This window comes from Anguilla rostrata, chromosome 2 (genome assembly GCF_018555375.3).
Source record: "Anguilla rostrata isolate EN2019 chromosome 2, ASM1855537v3, whole genome shotgun sequence".
NCBI lineage: Eukaryota > Metazoa > Chordata > Actinopteri > Anguilliformes > Anguillidae > Anguilla > Anguilla rostrata.
In genome coordinates, this window is record NC_057934.1 from 20,437,336 (window position 1) to 20,458,116 (window position 20,781).

General features: G+C 41.0%; 1 protein-coding gene across 16 annotated transcripts in view; it reads right to left on the bottom strand.

Annotated features, from left to right (window-relative positions):
• nrxn1a (neurexin 1a) overlaps nt 1-20,781 on the bottom strand; it is a 252,478-nt gene that overhangs the window by 142,227 nt on the left and 89,470 nt on the right. For 11 of the 16 annotated variants that reach the window (XM_064321134.1, XM_064321133.1, XM_064321118.1 and 8 more), the window contains 4 exons: nt 15,014-15,315; nt 12,658-12,681; nt 11,345-11,506; nt 2,796-3,234 (listed from right to left, as the gene is read on the bottom strand). In XM_064321134.1, coding sequence (XP_064177204.1) covers nt 2,796-3,234; nt 11,345-11,506; nt 12,658-12,681; nt 15,014-15,315 — 927 coding nt within the window. The remainder of the gene's footprint in view (nt 1-2,795; nt 3,235-11,344; nt 11,507-12,657; nt 12,682-15,013; nt 15,316-20,781) is intronic. The other 5 variants (XM_064321125.1, XM_064321124.1, XM_064321123.1 and 2 more) reach the window with 1 other exon arrangement.

Genomic DNA, 20,781 nt, shown 5'->3' on the forward strand with positions numbered 1-20,781 from the left:
AGGGAAAGAAAGCAATGGGGATGGCAAACTGAAATGTGAGTGATCCATGATCAGGAGCCAACCATTGTTCAGTACCAAATGTTATGATCAATCACAACCCACCATCACACTAGACCACCAACTAATGACCAGAAAAAATGAACCACCAATAACAGACCAACTACAATGAACCACCAATTACAAACCAGAACCACAACTATATTGGACCTGCAATTACATACCTGAGCCTTGTTTCATGAAAGCAATTTGTAAGAATTTTCATTTGCAGATCAATTTCTTGTCAAAAAGTTTGACAAAAATGCATCGTTTGCAAATCGCAAATCAAAGTATGCTTAAAGTATTTCCTGGAACTATCCTTTATGTACACCATGTATGAACTACTAGTAGTAAGAACTATTACAATTGTATACGTCAAGAATTTTAAAACCGTAAAATCACAGACTGAATATGAACACACTTTGATAACACTAAATAAACAAGTTGCACGTGATCTAATACTCTGTTTATTAGATGCTGTGGTTAAATACTCTGGGAGCATACACAACAGCTATTTTTGTAGTAACTGTTCATGTCAGTGCTTCGTCACAGGTGATATTACTGGTGGTTGGTGTCTATTTGACAGTGGGTAGGTTTAATTTCAATGTAACAAATAGCAAAATGCCTAAAGTCACTCTAAAGTATAGGCTATATCAGGCCTTCTGGAGAGACCAAATAATTCAAATAAAATAAATAGCTCAATTGACATTTTTATATTACAATGTGTAATTCCAATTTAATATGAACGCAAGCACAGAGCAGAGGAACACCACAATGTTGCATACCAATAAAAATGTTTGATTAAAAATAAAAATGAGAATGAGATGAGAATGATTACCAATTTATAGATTGTCTACATGAACACGTTTTGCGGGCTTGCAATTGCGATTCCTTTGTGAAACACTCCGAAAAGAGCAGGAAAAAGTCTATTGTTTCTCACAGATCTCAGCTCGGTGTCACAAACTATGTGAAATGAGCCCCAGGATCACAATAAGCTTCTAATAAGAGACTAAAACCACTGGACAACCAATAGCATACCACAAACCCACAATTAACTCCCGCCATAAAGCAGACATCCTCTGGACCTTTACTGATCAAGACAATGCATCAGAAACCCGATCACATAGCAGAAAAAAACTAAAGAAACAGGTAATAACAAACCAGAAGCACATCGCCTTCAATCTCCTATGACGCAGAACTACAGTTACTTTAATCTTAAAATTCTAAAATCCCCTCCTGCTGCCAGATACAGATGGCCACTGGGAATTCAAACATTAAACATACCATCATCCATGGAAAATCTTGCAAGAGCGCGACAAAGGCACATGAAGATATTAAAGGTCTTTGAGTTGAGAATGAAAGGTATAGTGTTATTTTCATGGCATAATTACAATAAAACGAGACCCTTTCACAGCCATTATAAATTTCACAGCACTTCATGGCGAATATAATGTGTCAGTGTGTTATTATTTTATGGATTTATTTATTTTATTATCCTTTTTTTAAATAACAGTGCTAATACTGGGTACTGAACATTTTATGTCTCTGCCTTAAACCAGTTAATGTAATTGTCAGTGTCTAAGACATGTGACAAGGGGTGAGATATCTTATTTGGCCCCATGACATCACAAAGCCCCTGAGTCCACCAGGAAGGGTTGCTGGAGGAGGTTTGGGGGATTACATGCCAGGAGGGAGACTGGATCAGACTCTTTCACAGCAGCTGCAATTGGTTTTATCTCTCTGTACCAGGCAGTCAGCCATAGCATGGCAGGGGAACCGCATTGTTGTGGGGTCAGACCCCGGCAGGAAACTCATTCTAAAGAGCCCAGACGAGTAAAAGGACTTCAGATTGTGCAATGGAAAATGTGACAGATGCATTTTTATGGATGCAGTATGTCAATCCACCAGGTAATTCTCCAGGCACAACCCCCTGAGACCCAGCAGAAATGAAGTAAATTAAGTTTTTTGTTTGTTCAAAATACAAGTGTCTTGGGTGACAAAAACATGTCACAGTGAAAACATTTTCAAAAAGAGTATTTATTTTTTATTGAATAAATATATTGGTCTTGAGATTAAGATCAGAAACTCAGGATATAACCTGACACACACATGCATCAACACACATAAAATAAAACTGCTTTCTCATGCTTTAGCCTGATTTTTCAGATTTGCTTGTCTGTTTTGCCTTGTATCTTTGTAAACAAATGTAAGGACATCATGGTCGAGGAATATACACAATTCCTCCTAGCTGATTATGTCGTAGATATTAATGCCAGCAGGAACATATCCGCTGTTCATCATTTAAGGACAGCAAGTTCAGCAGTCTGAGACACTGACACTCCTGCCAAACATTCCAAAACAACAACCCCTCTTTCAAATCTCCTCTTCCAGCCCTGGTAGTTAAAGTAATGTGCAACTTTCCCAGCATTCCCAGCATTTTTACACACAATTGTGAGCATAGTGGGATGTTAATCACGTGATTAACGCATGTGTGGAAGGTCCTGCTTTCAATAAACTTTGCATGCCTCTTCTAATCACGTGTTTATTTTGGCAGTTCACTGTACTTTAATGTTAATGTTTGCTTGTTCAGACAGTCAGTGGAGCCACAAGATGGCTGAAAATATCTGTCTCAATTGTTACATTTCAATTTAGGTATTTATAGTCACATCACATCATGCTGTCCTTCTAGTAAACAAAACTGTAAACAATATAAAAGCGTCCGTAATTGTTAAAGATAAGTAAAGGGGCTGGTACTGTACCTGATCTCCCGTCCCTCTGGAAGTCCACGTGGTACCACTCCCCATCATTGACCTTCCGGTTCACGGCCCGGGTCTTGGTGGTGCCGGAGCCCATGTCCAGCAGGAGGTAGAGGTGCCCGTCCAGCATCTCGATGGCAAAGAAGTCCACCTTGAGAATCTGTGGGCCCTTGGAGTCCTTCTGTTGCTTGGGTTTGCCGTGGCTGAAGAGGAGCAAGCCGTTGGGTTCAGTGGTGCGGAAGTCGAAAGAGATGGAGCCGGTCTTCTTGGCGTTCCACTTGCTGAGTGTGATGTAGGACTCGGGCGTCTCGAAGGTGATGGGGTCCAGGGTTGCGACATTCTCGCACTTGAAGGCCACCATCCCGTGCACCTTCATTTTCACGTCTCCCTGCTTAGCCAGCCGGGACAGCTCCAGCCGCACATCGTTGTTCTTATACACAACCTGTTTTCAAGTTTTAGGGGGAGCAGGAGGGGGGTTAAGGAAACATATGAAAGAAGCAGAGTTATTGGGGGTTTTGGTTTTGGATTTCTTTTTGTTTTGTGGGGTGGGGAAGGGAGGGGAAAAAGGCTAAGAGAGAGTAATAGGACTGAGGTCTGGATTCAAATAATGTTTGTACTTGATATTGACTTATTATTATTATTATTATTAACCACTATTACTTAAAGTTTTAATTTTATTTGCATGCGAATGCATGTTGATTGAATTCAGGCCTGAATGGTAGTTTAGCCTGGCATACTATGTTCATGTGGGATTCAAGAATTCTTTGCAGAACACAGAGGAAAGTTTTTAGATGGAAACCTACCACAAAAGCAATTTCTTGAGTGTAAACTGTACATCTCCCAACTCTTGCATCACCAGACCTACAGTACGATACAGACCTCCTAAGAATAGCCTGTAACCACACTGTAACAAACTTGTTGGCGCAGACGATGAACAACCGACACTGCAGTCATTCCAGGACTAGCAGATTTTTCACAGATACACAACAGCTAGTTTCGACCGTGCATTGTGATTAGCCTATTCCATGAGTGCTGATATACAGTATAAGATTCCTTGGACCTCATCACTGGCCGAGCTAAATACACATTATTTACGTTAGATTTATACGTCACCAGAATTGGAAAAAGACAATAGTAGAATATTTGGACAGTGATTATCTTACTGATCCTGCTGTTGTTGCCTGAGCCCGATGCTTGAGCCATCACTGGAGTCTAGGAAGAGATACAGCAACATCCTAACGAGCTGTAGCAAGTCTATCACACCGCCAGTCAAACCCAGCAAGCTAATAATTGTATTTCTGATTCTTTGCCACAACTCAACGACTTTGTCTTCTTTCTGTCTTGTCAACAGATGTTTTGAAGCCACACTAGTACAAACTAGTACAGTTCAGATCAGATACAGTCAGCAGAGCACCGCAGGCAAAACGTTATACACAGAGCCACTTTCTGATTAGTGAATGGGAATTAAACACAGAATCCACTCGCTATGATCTCTCATACCTGACGATTTCAAGCCGACAGTGCCCACATTTTTTGACGTTAATAAACAATTGGGATCCCGTAAACAAATCGGATGAGTTTGGAAGGGTATCTCATACCATGCAAGTTGCAACATTAAGGCCTGCAACTCGTACAATGTATGCCCGTCCTAAATGATAAAATCATAATCTATTGTCTCAAATTATTGTATGAAATTACCATTACTTAATAAATAGGTGTGTTTATAGAAATGTTGTATAAAAGCAATATCACAATCGAGGTCGTGTTGTCATACTGTATATCAGCATGGCAGTGATTATCTTCAGCACTCAGCCTGCGGCCTTGTGCCTATGACCAAGCAACAGCCATGCTGATATACAGTATAACAGCACTCCCTCTCCTGTGATATCGCTTAAATAGTAAGCACAGTCTGCCCAGCAACAGAACACACATTTCAGGTTCAGGGCCACTGATGTGAGCTCACTCTGGACAACCGTATGCACGACTCACTCTTTCTTTGTCCCGGTTTCACTGCAGGCCAAACAGATAAAGGTTACACGTGATTATCTTGTTGCCTACAGCTGTGACTGTGGCCCAATTTAACAACTCCCCCCTGCTCTCCGCCTGCAGCGAGCACCGTATCCACACCTCCCCTCCGCACACATTGTTCACTGATGACATCACAAGCACTTCCAAAGCTTTTTGGCAGGTCTAAGAATTTAGAGCAGGGACCATGGAAATACAAATGTTTTGTGCACAAGCAGGTGGAAATTCAGCCTTTTCAGAGTTTGGGGAGTACGAGAGCTGAAATATCCATCCATCCATCCATTATCTAACCTGCTCATTCCTGGCCAGGGTTGTGGGGGGAGCTGGAGCCTATCCCAGCATGCGCACGTTGAGAGGCAGGGATATACCATACCCAATAGTCGCCAATCCATCATAGGGCACACACCATTCATTCACACACTCATACCTAGGGGCAATTTAGACTCTCTAATTAACCTAACCTGCATGTCAGTGCTACCCACTGCATCACGATGCCATTGTAAATATTTTCTCTTTTAAGAATGTTTTGTTAGTATTTCAATATTTCATACAATACATATTTTGGACTTTCAGAGAAAATAAACTTTATCTGATAGTCACATCCATCAATGTTATAATTCATTTCATTGTTGTAATAAAATGCTACACCATTTAGACATGCTTCCATTCAGAAGAATATGAATAGCTGCCAAACTGAAAAGCTACTTTCAGCGGACGCTAGACAAAAGTGTAGTAAAAGTATGTAGTAAAAGTAAAATGTTTTATTGCGGTTGGGGTCCTCAGCTGCAAGGCTGTCATTTTAGGAGATACTGAGGTGAAAATGTTGGTATCTAGCTCACTTAGACTGTCGAAAGCTGTGTCCTCCCTCTACTTCAAGTGTAAAGCAAAGAGCTAATTAGGCTCTTCCTGAGGAGGGGATGCGGGGGAGGACAGAGGGTTTTTAAAGAGGCTGCTTAGCTGGGTGAGCTACCCACAACACCTCAGAGAGTGGATGATCCATGCATTTATGAAATTACAACAAAGGCAATGTTCCTCTCTCCTCTCTGCATGCGCCATAAATTGTACGTCAAAATTTAATTGAACGTTTCTGAGTTTGAGTGGAAAAGCAGAAGAGCGGCCGTCCTCCCACACAAAATGGTGCCCCTGTTCAAATGCTCTCCCGTCTCTTTGCAAAAACACTGCCATTGGAGGGGTAAACGACAGGAAGTTTCCACATTTGGTGGCATTCCAGTAGACATGGAGTCACTGGATTACAATTCCTGTCTAATTTTCCTCATCCCGCCTGACTCCATCCTGAACGGAATCACAAACAAGCCATAGCTACCCAGGCGCTGAATCAACTGTTTTGGATTATATTTTCCATTACAAGTTACTTTTTAAATCAGAGAAGTCTCTGATTTGTAATCTAATATCCAATATGGCAGCCAACACCTGTCTGCAGTCGAGGCATGTGACGATTCAACGGGAGAAGAAATTACATTGCTGAGGCTATCATGCTGTCCTTCAAATGCCGTAGTCAGCCTCTCAGTGGATGATGTGCTACTGCCCTGTCTGCTGCCACTGTCCATTGGGGGACCAGTCTGTCACACAAGCCCTGGCCTAATCCAGAAGGGTCATGCATTGCTAGGGGGTGGGACCGCCTGGCTCTAGCCCCAGTTAGTTTACAGCAGAAAGAACGGACAGCGCGAATGACAGCACAGGGACCACAGGGAATATTTGTGTTTATAGTTTGTGTCCAGGGCAGGCTAGAACAGCCTGTACTCTAGACAGTGGAAGACTGCAAAGCGTTCAATAAAAACCTGTTCTAATTCATTTTCGATTGGGATTGAAACCCCTACAGGACGAAGATAATGATATGCAGATGCAATAAAAGCATATCGATGATGTTTCAGAAATGCCAATCTGCTCCGCTGTAGCCTGACATTCTCAGCAACTAATGAGCTGAGAATGGTATTTATTTATTTATTTATTTTATTTATTCAGTTTTAGCAGTGTTTCTTTTCTTTTCTCTAAAAGTCTGTGGATAATAGCACTCTCTCTCTCTCTCACACACACACACACAGCTGAGTGGGACAACAGTTTGTAGGGCTGACCTTTCTGATCTCCGTCTATGTAACTATAAGAGAGGCATGTCAGTCATCCAACACCAGTAAGAAAATCACCAGAGACATGACCACAGCAATGTAACCTTTACCTTTCCCCATGCAGGCTGAAAACAAATGCTGAGCGCAAACTTAGCAAAGAACAAAAAATAAATAAATTAAAAACTTTTCAGGATTCAAAACAACAATATTGGGGAATATTAAACAAGTGTATTAAAAATGCATATGATGTTTCACGCACCAGTAATTATACATTAATAATTAATTGCACAGTTTGTGTACCTGATTTGACTCATTAATCATCTCCATTGATTTGAATAGCCTACAGGCTGATATACCAATAGATTTTATTGCGTATTTAAGCACACAGAATATCTAATGTCTCTAAAAAATATATACAGTATATCTATAAAGTGATAACAGCTCAGTACAACACTCATTCCCTCAAAGGGTTGATCTCATTACCTGAAAATATTTACAACAAATTTGCAAATGTGTGAGAACTTTACCCACGTCAAACATCTGAGAAGAGCCCTGCAGTAGCTTTCACTGGAACCCACTAACTGCTGTTTTTTTTTTTTTTTTTTTTTTTAAGAGAATTTTACTCAAGAAGAATAAAAATGTGTACGTTTGCTGTGAATGAAATTGAACTGCAAAACAGTCCTGTGCCATTTTGCTATGCATATCTGTGGTGTGTCTGTGTATATTCCAAGAATCAATTTTGACACACCTCATACATCCAACCTTTGTCTGCTCCACCCCAAGAACACTTGGTAAGCACCACTCATGAGAATGGGCCTGAACAGCATACTTCTATTTAAAGATTTATTTACATGATTTGTACAGCAGGCTTTTTTAAATGGATGCTGTTATGGTCTGCAGGAGGATGACATGATTCTCTCTGGCTTCCATCCACAGCTTGCAAGTTTGGGGCTTTTATTGTGATTTTATGTCAAAACAAGTGTGTGGGTGTGGAGGGGGGGGGCATTCATTTCCAAATTTTTAAAACGCTTTACAGCTCATTCTAAGCAATGAGGAACCCTGTGACAAAAAATGTCAATAAATAAATTCCCCATCCTGGTTCAATACATGAATAAATGGTCCAATATAATCCTATATATACATCAATGTGTGTGACGGGTCATTTCCTAGCACTGACCCTGGAGGGACTCCCTGTGTCCTGGTCCTCTTTCCAGCTGAGAACTTAACTAATATCCTAATCAAGAACTCAGCATGCTCAGATTGCCCCCAGGACTAGACTTGGGAAAGAGAACAAAAAATTACTATTTTTGCATACATTAAGTCCAAGTGCTATTAATATTTAATTATGTCAGAGCCACCATCTGCTTTCTTTCTTTTATTTCTTTTTTTAGTCCTCGCTGGTACATCTTTCAAACAGCAGAAGTGTAGAACACACCAGCAAACGTCAGTGTGCAACGCAGGGAACTCAATGGGGTGAAAACAAACTCATCTGGTATTCGGAGCGGAGTGCTGTTCTTGCTGTCAGGGCACAGGACATCAGGGCCTGTCAACCGCACTAACTGTAAAGTCTGTCCTTGTACAGCTTCTCCTTTTAAAGGTGAGGGACACCAATCTGGCCAGCGCCCCCTGCACCACTCCCACCAGCCGTGACTCACGCTCGTCCCACAGCACCGAGGCGGCACAGCCGTGGTGCCTGCTAGGCCCCCACTGAACGTGTCATCAGCCGGCGCCCACTGTACAGATGCACGTGTCATCAACATGCAGCCACAGCAAACTTGGTGCTGGCACGTCACCTTTCAGAGCTGGTGACGCATGGGTTTGGTACAATGTGTCATCTACGCAAACCCACTGCACAGAGGCAGTCGCCATATCAATGTGTCATCAGGCAATGCTCACGACACCTCAAATGCATCCAGTCCACAGAAAGGGGGACAGATCTACGCAGCGAGCTACAATATGCCACTTTTCTACCCACACACGAATATTCTTAAATTGTCAAAATTTCTCTGACAAAAATGCACTGATTTCTCATTCTCTCTCTGTCTCTCGCTCTCTCTCTCTCTGTCTTCTCTCTCTCTATGCTGAAAATTTGCTGCTCGCTTGTCATGAATTTTCTAAGAAAATAAAATCATTTTTAAGCAGAACTTCTTGTTATATTCATAAAATACTGAACCCTATAAACAAATAATGTGCGTATATATAAACTATGTCTCATGCGGTATATACTGTATACTGTACTGTAAATAATAATGAAATGCAATAAAGCTGTACCTGAGCATCTGTAACAGGCATAAAAACAGCACACCTACCAAATATAAAAAAAAATTTACACCTACCATTTATGGCAATGTAAGGTGGTGTTTCTGTATTTGAGCACCTGCTATACATGAACTATAATGTACATATGCTATACTGTAAATAATGATGTAAACCATTGTTGGTAACATTTGCAGCTGGCTATATGGTTGCATAATACACTGGCATCACTCCCCCCAAATTGGCAAGAGTTAAAACAGTACGGGGTGTATGGAGAAGGGTGCACAAATTGAAAAACAACAGTGTAGCACTGTCCTTAGACTAAAGGCCGCAAAACAGGGGTCAACAATTGAGAAACCAATGAGATGAAGAGGTTTTATAGAAGCTGGAAAAACATAATGTGAGTTAGGGAGTTCCACGTTTCAACTAGTGAGGCCCAGAGGTCGAGAACATGACTAGACATTAATAATATTACATGTGCATTATTAATATTTTCTAATATTCTGAAGGAAATAATTGCAGAGTGGGTTCTGAAGATGTACATCAAGAATGGTAGCTGCCCAACAAGATGCATTAATTTGTTGCCACAGCTTTGCTACAGTTATATCAGTACTGCGATGTGACAGCAATGGTTAACTCCCTGGGGATGCAGAAAAGTACATAGAGGGAACACAAAGCTCATCCCATTCCCTAAACCTCTAAGTTAAGCCAGTAAAGTTATTATAATTAAATACACATCGTGCACTATATTATATGAACTGAGTTGGAAATGGTTAGAGTTTGGATTTACCAATCCATCCATCCATTTTCTAAATCAATCAGTCCTGGTCAGGGTTGTAGGGGCTGGAGCCCCTCTCGGCCAACATTGGGCGAATGGCAGGAACACACGCTTGATAGGTCACCGATCCACCAACCTGCTAGGCCTACATACCATCCACTCACACATTCATAACCCAAGGACATACTCTCCAAATAACCTAACCTGATTGTCATTAGCTGGTGGAAGGAAACATGAGATCCCCCAAGACACCCACACGCACTTGGAGAACAGCACTCCACCAGAAGCGCCCTCGTGGGATTGAACTCAGTACTGTGGTGACAGTCACTCTGCGTTCCCGGTTGGCCCCATGAAAAAGGGTGTTTTTTGTGCAAACAAAAATAATGATTACTCTTCTTTTGTTCCTATTTTGTTCTTTTCAGGTGTCATCAATACTTTTTCCCCCTGAATGATGTCGGTGTCCTCCAAGGTCTGTACGAGTGTGTTATTAGTGCAACTGTATGAGCAGCCACGGAAGCTTGGTATCTCGTGATGGCTGATTCAGCTCCCTCAGAGTGCTCGCTCCATGCAGAAAGCTTATGTCCTGATTCCTGCGTTGTTCCATGAATCTGTTTGTTCCCATTTTGCCGTACGAAGTTCGCCACTTATTATTCGTTGTGTTCTCGGTTTTGTTTGTTTGACTGGATGAAGTTCTCAACATTTCAGTTTATTCCAAGAGATTTGAGTTTGTTGTTATCCACGGCCTTGCAATTTCAACCTAATCTTTGCTGTTACTCAAAAGCTTCAATGTTCCTTCTGAGATGTCCATTCTTCCGCACTATGCAGTTGGTTCAGCCTTCATTGAAGTGCCTTTCATGAAGCATATTAAACTTGGCTTCATTTCAACTGATTGACAATTTCAAACACAGTCAGTTATCTTGTTCTATTTTTTCTAGGTCTTTGTAAAATCTAGCTTACATATCTGTTGTTAAACATATCAGAATTTTGAGAAGATTCTGAACGCTGATTTATATTTTAACAGACATACCACTATTGATGTACAATTTACAGACTTCATCAGAACTTGATTCATCATACACTACACCCCCCGGGATGACTAAAACCCTTCGTGCCCGATGAGCCTGCTCAGTATGGGATGATATTTAAGCAATGACAAACTATACGCATCCATCACTCATCATGACATCAGTGGTGATGTCAGCAGACAACCCAGTGCCCTTTCAAAATGTTTCCCTAAAATTCCGTTACAAGAGTGTTCTGCAAATAGAATTCTCCTTCACCATAGAACAGCCAGTCGTCGGACAGGTTTGGAAGTAAATTTGCAGAAGGGTGGGGGTGTTGGTAAAGGTATGCCCGTTGAGGTGTGAAAGCTGCGTGAAAAGAAATGGCACAAAATGGTGGGTGTTTACCTCCTTCAGGCAGCCCATAAAGTTGTTGCTAACGGGCGATCCTGGCAGGTCGGCCGTGCTAGGGCTGCCTCCGACATAGAAAAAGTCATCAGACCCTAGCATGGTGTAGTCCTCTTGTGTATATCCTGTGGTGGTCAGAATTCCATCCACGGATATTGTTACCTAGGCAACAAAGCACAGGAAAAGGACACGCTATACTCATAACACATACAGGCTGCAAGCCGGCTGTTCCCCGCTATGCCTAGTCTCCTTTTCCTATTTTTTTTTCTTTGTTCTTATTTTGGTCTCAAACCCATTTTCATGTCTTGGTCTTTAACTTGTACGTTTAGCTTGAGTTTATTTTATTAAGTTTGGTATCAGATTCCAGTCTGCCAGCCCTTGCAGGAAAGTTTATCTCGTTAGGGAGTCAACGGATTGCCCAGACTTGGATTTCCCCAGTGTTAGTATTGCCCCCTACTGCAAATAAAATGTAATTCAGCAGACACAAAAATGGTGTTAGTAGAATGTGCTCTAGGTTAGTTTTGCTAGGGTACATATTAGAGATGCTTTGCAGTTTGTTTTCCACATGAAATAAAACAAAGCCTTAGCGTGCTACAGGGATAGACGGAAAGCGCAAGACATTTGAAGCACACTCACAACTCGCATTGGATTAGTCGAAAGAAAGAGAAAGAAAACCAAATCATGCTTTTTGCCTTCCATTTTGGTTTCCTTTTTGCACGGAAAAGGAAAACATTTTCAGAGATTCAATTGGATGGGGAAAAACATCAAAGCAAGGGTTAAAAAAAAAAAAAAGCACCGGTAGATGAAAGCCCACGATGGCGTACGCATGCGGGGGAAGCATTCCTCACAAGAAAAAGAGAGAAAAAAGAGAGAAAGGCACAAAAAAGGAGGAAAAACCACACCAGTGACGAAAGTAGCGTTGAGCTTGGCTTCGGATGGGCTAATGAGGCTAGTGGATGGCTGCAGGCGGCCATAGCACATGACATGCGCAGTGAATGTAAATGCAGGCAGCCAGCCAGGAGAGACCTCCACGAGACCCCTCTGCCTGATGCAAAAAGGCCCAGGAATGACAGGCCCCTAAAGGTGAACAAAACAAAATTGGACAGGAACAGGTAAAATAAGGAAGGGAAACCAACGAATGAAGATAAAAAAGAAAGAAAGGGAGTCGGATAAAAGTAAGCAGAAAAGAGTACCAACCGCAGTTCCCCTTTTGTTTAATGACGTCTACGGTAAACGAAAGAAAAGAGACACACGGCAAACCCAAACTAAGAGACAATTAGAATGATATCTACCGAACAATGTAGTTTGTTTACCATAGCGTGTCCAATGCCTGAGTGCTTTGTGGAAAAGGGGGGAGAAAGGAAATTAAAAACTGTGAACAGAATAACGATTGTTACTCAAAAAACGATATGATGGTCACTACCAGGTTAGTACATTTCTGAATGTTAGAAGGTATTGGTTAGTAGAATGACACATTCCATGAATGACAGGTTAGTTGTTTTTTTCAAAGCAGGTTAGTAACGTAGGGGGTAAATAAGGGCAAAAAAATAAGTTTACAAGAAAAAAATAAAAAGCTGGCTAGCAAGAACGCTCCAAGGCGTTACTACTCCTGATACTTGCCACTCCCTATACCACTCAACGGCTATCCACTGATCCCCCCCGCCCCTTCTGTTCCCATCACCTGTCACTTCATGTTGACAGACTCTCAGGTCAAACGGCCCATTGAAAGGAATAAAAGTGTACTTTTTTCTGATTTCCGCTTTTTTCATTTCTTATTGTTATTAAGTGTGTGAAAGAGGCACATCTCCTTCAGTTTTGACCCCACTGCGCCCCCCCCCCCGAAAAAAAAAGTATATATGTATATATATATATATATATATATATATATATATATAATACTACAAATCCCACGCATTTCCACATCATTAACAAGTTTTTGCTTTAAAACTATTAAAGGATTTCCCACATCCTGAGCAGGGACACATCTATACGGGACACCCAAAGCCTCCACCCCAGCTGAAATCTCTTAATATTTTTTTAATGTTAAACTCAGAGAAACCGTTTGCCCAGAGGCACCACAGATTCACATCTGCCTCTACGAGAGCAGTACTGATTGTCTTCAGTTTTCAGACTTCCCATAGGTTTCATTTTCAAAAAATAAATCATTCATTTTCAAAAAAAGTCTTTTTAAAAATGAATATATAAAATCAGCCCACACTCCAATACAGTACATGTTATATAATAGTGAGCTTGTAAACTTTGGAACTAATCACCCAGAGAGTGTGCACGATCTGTTCACGAAGGACATTTGAATCTTGTAAATTACCTGTACCATAGCTCTTGTTTTAAAAAAAGAGCTGTGATTCTTGGCTCTGCATTCTCGCAGAGAAAACAAACCGCTTAACCCCTCTAACCAAGACAAATAACAACAATAAATAGTAAAATAAGAGAGAGAAGTTCAAAAATGATTTATCAGAGCCGTATACTGCTCCTAGTTCAAAAAAGTGAATCCTACCCGAACAGGTGCTCTGAAGGAGACTAGGGTGTAGTTTTAATCAACATTTGTCTTTCAGTTTTTTTCTGCTCTCTATTAGCCCTGGCCTATGTTTTTGAATAAAAAAAAGTGCATGTATTTAAGTCAAGGATACCGACAAATGTTGATTGAGTCCAAGGCTATGTTGCAATTCATTACCTAGAGCACTTCCAGACCTGACAAAAAGCACATAGGACCAGTTTCAAAACCCAGAAAAGAGCCTTGACATTACTTGTTTCCTCACAATGAGTCAGGTACTGTACCGAGGGAGCTCCAAACCATATCAGCAAGGGGCACTGTCGAAAATGTGCTTCCTATTAAACATGGGCCCTATAAAAATGCACTCTCCTATTAAAAATATTCTTTCCTCCACATGCTAAGTGAGTGAACAAACTGTGCTGGGCACAGCAGGCCCGGTAAGGGTCCAGAGGACAGCTCGCTAATTAACACATGCCAGTAGGCATTTCGGAGACCCAATTAAAGCCCTTAACCCCCCAGGCAGACCTGAGGAGGATGTAGTGATGGAAAAGAAAGAATTAGCCCTACGGAATACAGGTTAGAACCTGCTGGCCGCCCGCACCTGGTAATCACTGACCGCCTGGCAGAGAGACTTAATTAAGGCTGAAAATCTGTTCTTTTTGTTAGTGCATCTGATTTGAACACAGCAGAGCTGCACACAGAGGTGCTTATGGGAACCGTAGTCCACAGCTAACAGCTAAGCCCCTCCCCAACCCCCTTTGACCTCCAGTTATGAACTTTGGCTCTCACAGGTGTCACTCCCAGATGTTGGATGTTGGAGATGTTGTGTATGGAGAAAACATGGTCTTATTTCTCAACAGACAAAACCAGGGCTTACTATACAGTACACATCTGAACTCTAAGGGTCTAGATATGGCCCTGCTCCAATGTGGTACTACTGTTTATATTTATTAAAACTGATTTGTAGAACCATTATACTATCAAAGTAATTCAGCCCTCCACCCCACTGCCTCAAAAAACGATTGTTTATATGTATTTATGTGAATGTTTATAGAACAAAAGTTTCTCTTAGATGACTGATGTGGTTGATTTATTTATGCTTTTCATTCTTTTGGTTTGACTTTTTTGTTTTTCTGCACCACCCTCTGTACGGTTACCTGACGGAGATTCCTGGTTACTTTGACATCATGCCAATCATTGTCATTAAACTTCCCATTGACCGGCTCCACCAGAGCTTCAAACGCCCCGGACCCCAGATTAATGACCAGCGACACTGCTCCGTTTTTCAGCGCCAGGTTGACGTAGTCGGCCGATTTCCCCGTGTGCAGCATCAGTCCGTTTCTCTGCAGCGTTTTGAACGACAGCGTGATTTCATCGCTGCTGCTCTGGATCGGGTTCAACGACAGGTCGTAGCAGAAGTACTCTGAGCCTTTGAAGGTTGCTACATATTCTTCTTTCCCTGTACAGATGAGTGAGGAAAGGAAATATAGACAGAGAGAGAGAGAGAGAAAGAGAGAGAGGGAGACCATATTAAGTCAAGACTGCTACAACTTTTTCAGCTCTGACAAAATGTGATCTTGCATGGAGCTCAGTTAATCTCCCATTTGTAACAAGATGCTTTAGAGATGAATGGGGGGAAAACACATTTAAAAAGTGGAAAAATATATGAAACATGTAAAATAACAGTCACAAAAACCAACCTCTTCTTAAAACCAGTGAGCTTTAACATGGACAAACCAGGCTGATATCCAGACAGGGAACCCCAGAGAAATAAGAACCTGAAAAGTTATATGCAGGCAGGTGGAATCCCGATCAGTAGTATACAGATAGCTGGAACACATACTGGTGACACCCACACTGGTGATAGCCAGGCACCTTAACAGTCATTTTTACCATTACAATCTAGATATCGCTGAGCATGAAGGACTCTCCACAAAATAAACCCAAACACTAACAACACAATGTTTTTTTTTTTATTTTATTTTATTTTGCCAAATTACTGCTTTATGAATACCTCACTTCAACTTAACCTGCACACATTGTCACAGACACTTACAGTGGTGCCTTTTTTCTACATTTATTTTCTTCACAACTTGTAATTGGCCAATTGTGCTTCATGAGTTCCCGCTGCGCCACTAGGACCCACACACCAGGAGGGCTGCAGCTAAAATGTGCTTAGTCCTCCAAAACACTTGACCCTTGAGCACAGTCCGCACAGTACAGCGTTGATCAGAGGAGAACAACTTGTAAACAATACTGGCTAACAATTTTGGGAGGAATAAACTAAAACTAAAAAACTTAAATTTTGGGCATTATCTTTGGAGAACCTTGACTATGCTCCTGGATGTTTTTTGTTTTTTCGGTTTAGGCGGCTACATTATAAACACTTTTTGTTTGACTGATTGATTGATTGACGATTGATTGATTGATTGGTTGACAAAGTCTGGTTGAATTCCTACATGCTGAAAGTCATCTGGATAATGATACCTATCACCAGATCATCTGCCTGTCGCACTAAACCATGTGCAGTCTTTCTTCATAACACAACCCATGGAAGAAGGTAATTGTATGCATGCACACACACACGCACACACGCGCGCACACACACACACACACACCACACACACGTATCCACCCACATCACACACGTTATTAAAGATTCTGTTCCCCTTTGGTCATCCTCATTTGCAGAGTAAATTGTATCATATAGCTATAGCTGTGAATACATTGCACAGCTCATTTGCGCCTATATTGGTTTTATATGCAAATCGTGTTGCCGATAGCTCTGCGTGTAGAATAACTTGCTAGGTGATCAAATTAAGACTAATATATACACATACATCAGAGTTCATTTTCTTACAGAAGCTAGAGTACATCTATAAGTCATCTTTAAATCCAACCCCCTCCTGCCCACCGCCCCCACCTCAAGAATGCTCTCTGCTCGAGGTCAGTGCAAATTCGCTGGAAAGCGTGCACCAAGGTCCTGCGTAATGATGCCCATAAATAAAGTGCCGTTATACTTCAGACTTTAATTACTGAATCAGCCACAGTCATCCATTACTGTCAGTGTTTGGCAACCAACACCCACAATGCACACACATATGTGTGCACACACATACACACACACTTACACTTATGCACACTTTTGTATTAACTGCATGAGCCTTCCATACAGCATCTCCTAAATAATCAAATCTAAATGCCAATGTCAACATATCCACCGTATTGAATGGAGTTATTCATATATTATCTACTAATAGCTGTAATAATGATCAGTTTTGACATGTTTTGTACATATTTTGTAATTTACGTTTTCCCAATGATAGGATTTCTGTGGTTGAGGGTGTTACATTGGAGACTACGTGATAAACCAGCTTCCTTGTAAGGTCATATTTGGGGACAGCTGCATAGCAAAAAGATGTCCAGGAAGACATGGAAATGAGGGACCGGAGTAGATGCAGGAGGAGACACAGGATCAACATGACCTTGCGTTGTATTGCACTGACATTTCTTTCTTCCGCTACATGGAAATAACCACATTAGCATATGAATTCACAGTGTGGAGGGTAAAAGGTATTTTCATAATATTTGTCTGTTTATGACGACACCCTGCAAATGAAACACTGTTGTCATTTTTGTGGTCTGCATTTCAATCTTGTGCAATGGCTCGTGAATTCTGTGAGATGCTTCATTTATTATTGGTATATGTATACTGCATTGATCCACTGCAGTCAAAAGAGTCATATACTGCAGAAAATGAACCTTGGGGTAGAACACACACGCAGACACACACACACACACACACACACACACACGTATACAGAACACTGAAGCACAAACATAGAGCGCTGGCCAAATGTCTAGGGATAGCTCAAAATAACACCTACAAAGATTCTTCCACCACACCACCTGTCTCATTCCTACTCATTTCCAAGTGCCAAAAGGGAGAGTGGAATGCTAAGCTCTATCTTTCTCTGTCTCTCTCACTCTCTCTGGCTCTCTCAAATTATAAATAAATAAATAATAATAGTGATAATGAATACATATTCACAAACACTCTCGTTACAGTAAATCAGTCTTTAGTTGAGCAATGAACTTGCACGCATAAACGTATGAATGTAGGTGGCCATGCAGTGTCCCTCTAGTTATGGCAGACTGCTGAGATACATTGTCCTGAAAATGGGGCTTTTGGCCCTTCTCCTAATAGGATTACGATTTTTTCATCCTTTGATAGAGACTCCTTATAATTTCATTAAATTTATGGGAATTAGCTTTATGCCAATTAATTCAATTTTCCTCTCTCACTCCTGTGAGATCAGTCCCAAAATCTCTTGCAGAAATAGATTTCTCTTGACAAATGCATCAAATTTATTTCAGACAAAGAAGCTCGGACCAGGTTGAGACCCACCCATGGCTAAGACTGGTTAGTTAATAACTACTGTAATAATCAAATTAGAAATAACGGAGACCTAATTATGACTGCAATGCTCTTTTTCCATGCTTCCCATGTGTCCATCTTGTCTTTGGGCACCTCTCTTTGGTCTCTTTGACCAATTCTTTATTTCTGGATTTGCCCACATTGTATTCTTTAGTGCAAAGGCACACCCCTTAATGGAAACTAAGACTCATTTATGTTGCTTGTGCATCAGTTATAATAAAGAGCTTGATAAGGAGTAATTGCCTATGTTACTTCCAATTTCATACCCCATTTGGTTGACCAGTCGGTCCATAATGCTGAGCTTTGTGTCTCTGAGGTCCTACTGCTCCACTTACTTGTCCCCTTAATTTAGTCAAAAACGAAGGGCACGTTTTAACCAAAACCAAATCTGGGTCTCTAGGTGCAGGATGTTTTCTCGACTCCATTAATGCAAAATGAAATGTGTAGTTCTCTGTTTGAATGCTTGTGGTTGCCCTGTATTTATGGCACAAGAACATAATCATTTTGATGATGAGAAAAGTCTATTCAGCACATCTAGGTTGTTCATATTTGCCCGCTCTCTAAATAAGATTACATTAATTTAGCCGATACTCTTAACCAGAGTGACTTAAAAGAGAAAATTAGTGCATTCACCTTAATAATACGTGTAATTGTCAGGTTTGGCAATCAACATTATCCGGACATTGAGTGTATACACATCATCGCTAATCACTAAATGCAAGCCAGCTATTCTAGCCTAGAACCAAAATACTAAATGTGCATATGATGAGATCTATAATTCGGAGAGTATCTGGCACTGGGTCAAGACTGATCCTCAATGCCTCAAGGGTCTCTAACGTGCTTCTATGAGTCCTGCAAAGCTATTTGATTACTGACAAATCTGTCTAAACAAATCCTTTGTAGAGACGGATGAATGAGGGACTCTTAAAGGACACGTAGTCCCAATGGTGGGTGCAGAACTGGTGGACTGCAGAGCAGAAAAGAACACTCTCAAAAAGGATGTGCTAACATCCAGCACCCTTTTTGCTCTTTGCGTTACTACGTTTTGATACTTTCAACACTTTTTGCTATTACTTTTAAGTAACAAACATACAATCTGCATTACAAAGGAAAACTTTTTAACACAGACTATTGAAAGCTAGACAAAATGTGTTGTCCATAAATAGACATCATGTGTTGTTTTTTAACGCATCTGTTTTGAGAGTGAAGCGATGGCTGGTTGAACGTGATTCAGAGTGCGTGCGCTTTTTTAAGTGACGAGACGGTCCTCAAAATAATACTGGCTTTTCAAAAGAGAAAAAACAGCTGTAAATAAAGTGCGCTTTAATTCAGTGGGGATCTGTGGTATTCTTTCCCGCCATGTGCTCTATTAATAATCTGCAGGCAACTCAGAGTGGGGTCCTTCGGGGATATTAAATATGTCCCCACAACTACTGGTCACAAGCATAGCGTCACAAAAAACTGACCAGCAGAGATAGATGTTGTGAGAATACATTATATGCACCATGTTCATTTTCCTTGATGGTTCTTTATTTGTTTTACTGTTTTTTTTTTTGTTTTTTTTTTGTCAGTTTTCTTCCCAGTCGCGCAAACGATGATTTCCTTGTAGACGTGCGTTTCTTCCTTTCGCACGTTAACATGCTTCTTCCTTTGAGCTCGAAAACCCTGAGATCTGACATGTCCCCGGCAATACAGGCCGATTAACGTGATGCTGAGTTATATTAGGGAGCGACCAATATTTGACGAGTCAATAGGCCATTTTTTTTTGCTCTTTTTTCCAAAATGAAACATGATGGAAAGGTGAAAATAGAAAAGAACATCCTTCAGCTGCAAGCTCCCATTTGATCTGTCAATAGCGTCATTATCTGTGTGTGACAATCCCATGTAATATGTGTGTGTGTGTGTGTATGTGTGTGTGTTTGGGGGGGATTGCACAGCCAAAAATCTTGGTTATAATCTTAATTGTAACAATATTATAATTATAATAAACCACAGATCACCAAATTATGCAGAACTTATGATTACACCTGGCGCCTTAGGACAATTTTAAGAGGGTTAAAAAAGCCAGACATCACTTACAACTATAGCTGAGACTCTGCTACTACTTTACTGTGGCTAGAAAAGATTAATTGCTCCGTCCACAAATAACCACCAACCGACCAGATCCTTCAGGATTGGATTTCCTTGACCTGAGATGAGACCGTCAATCCTGGGCATGCTCTCTCAAGCCACCTTCTTCAAACAAAAAGGACATAAAACACACCACGACCATGGTCTAGGTGATTCAGGGGGAGTAAATCTAATGGAAGGTTTTCTGACCCTGCTACACAATTGCGCTGAACACAATATGGCCCACAGAGCAACACCAGCAACATTTTCACTTGTTGGTGACAGTATTGTTTGGAAACCTGAATTATGTTCAATTGCTAGTGTTTCACTACGGAGAAAATGGAGTTCATAGAAAGTGAACCATCGTGCACTGCCGGT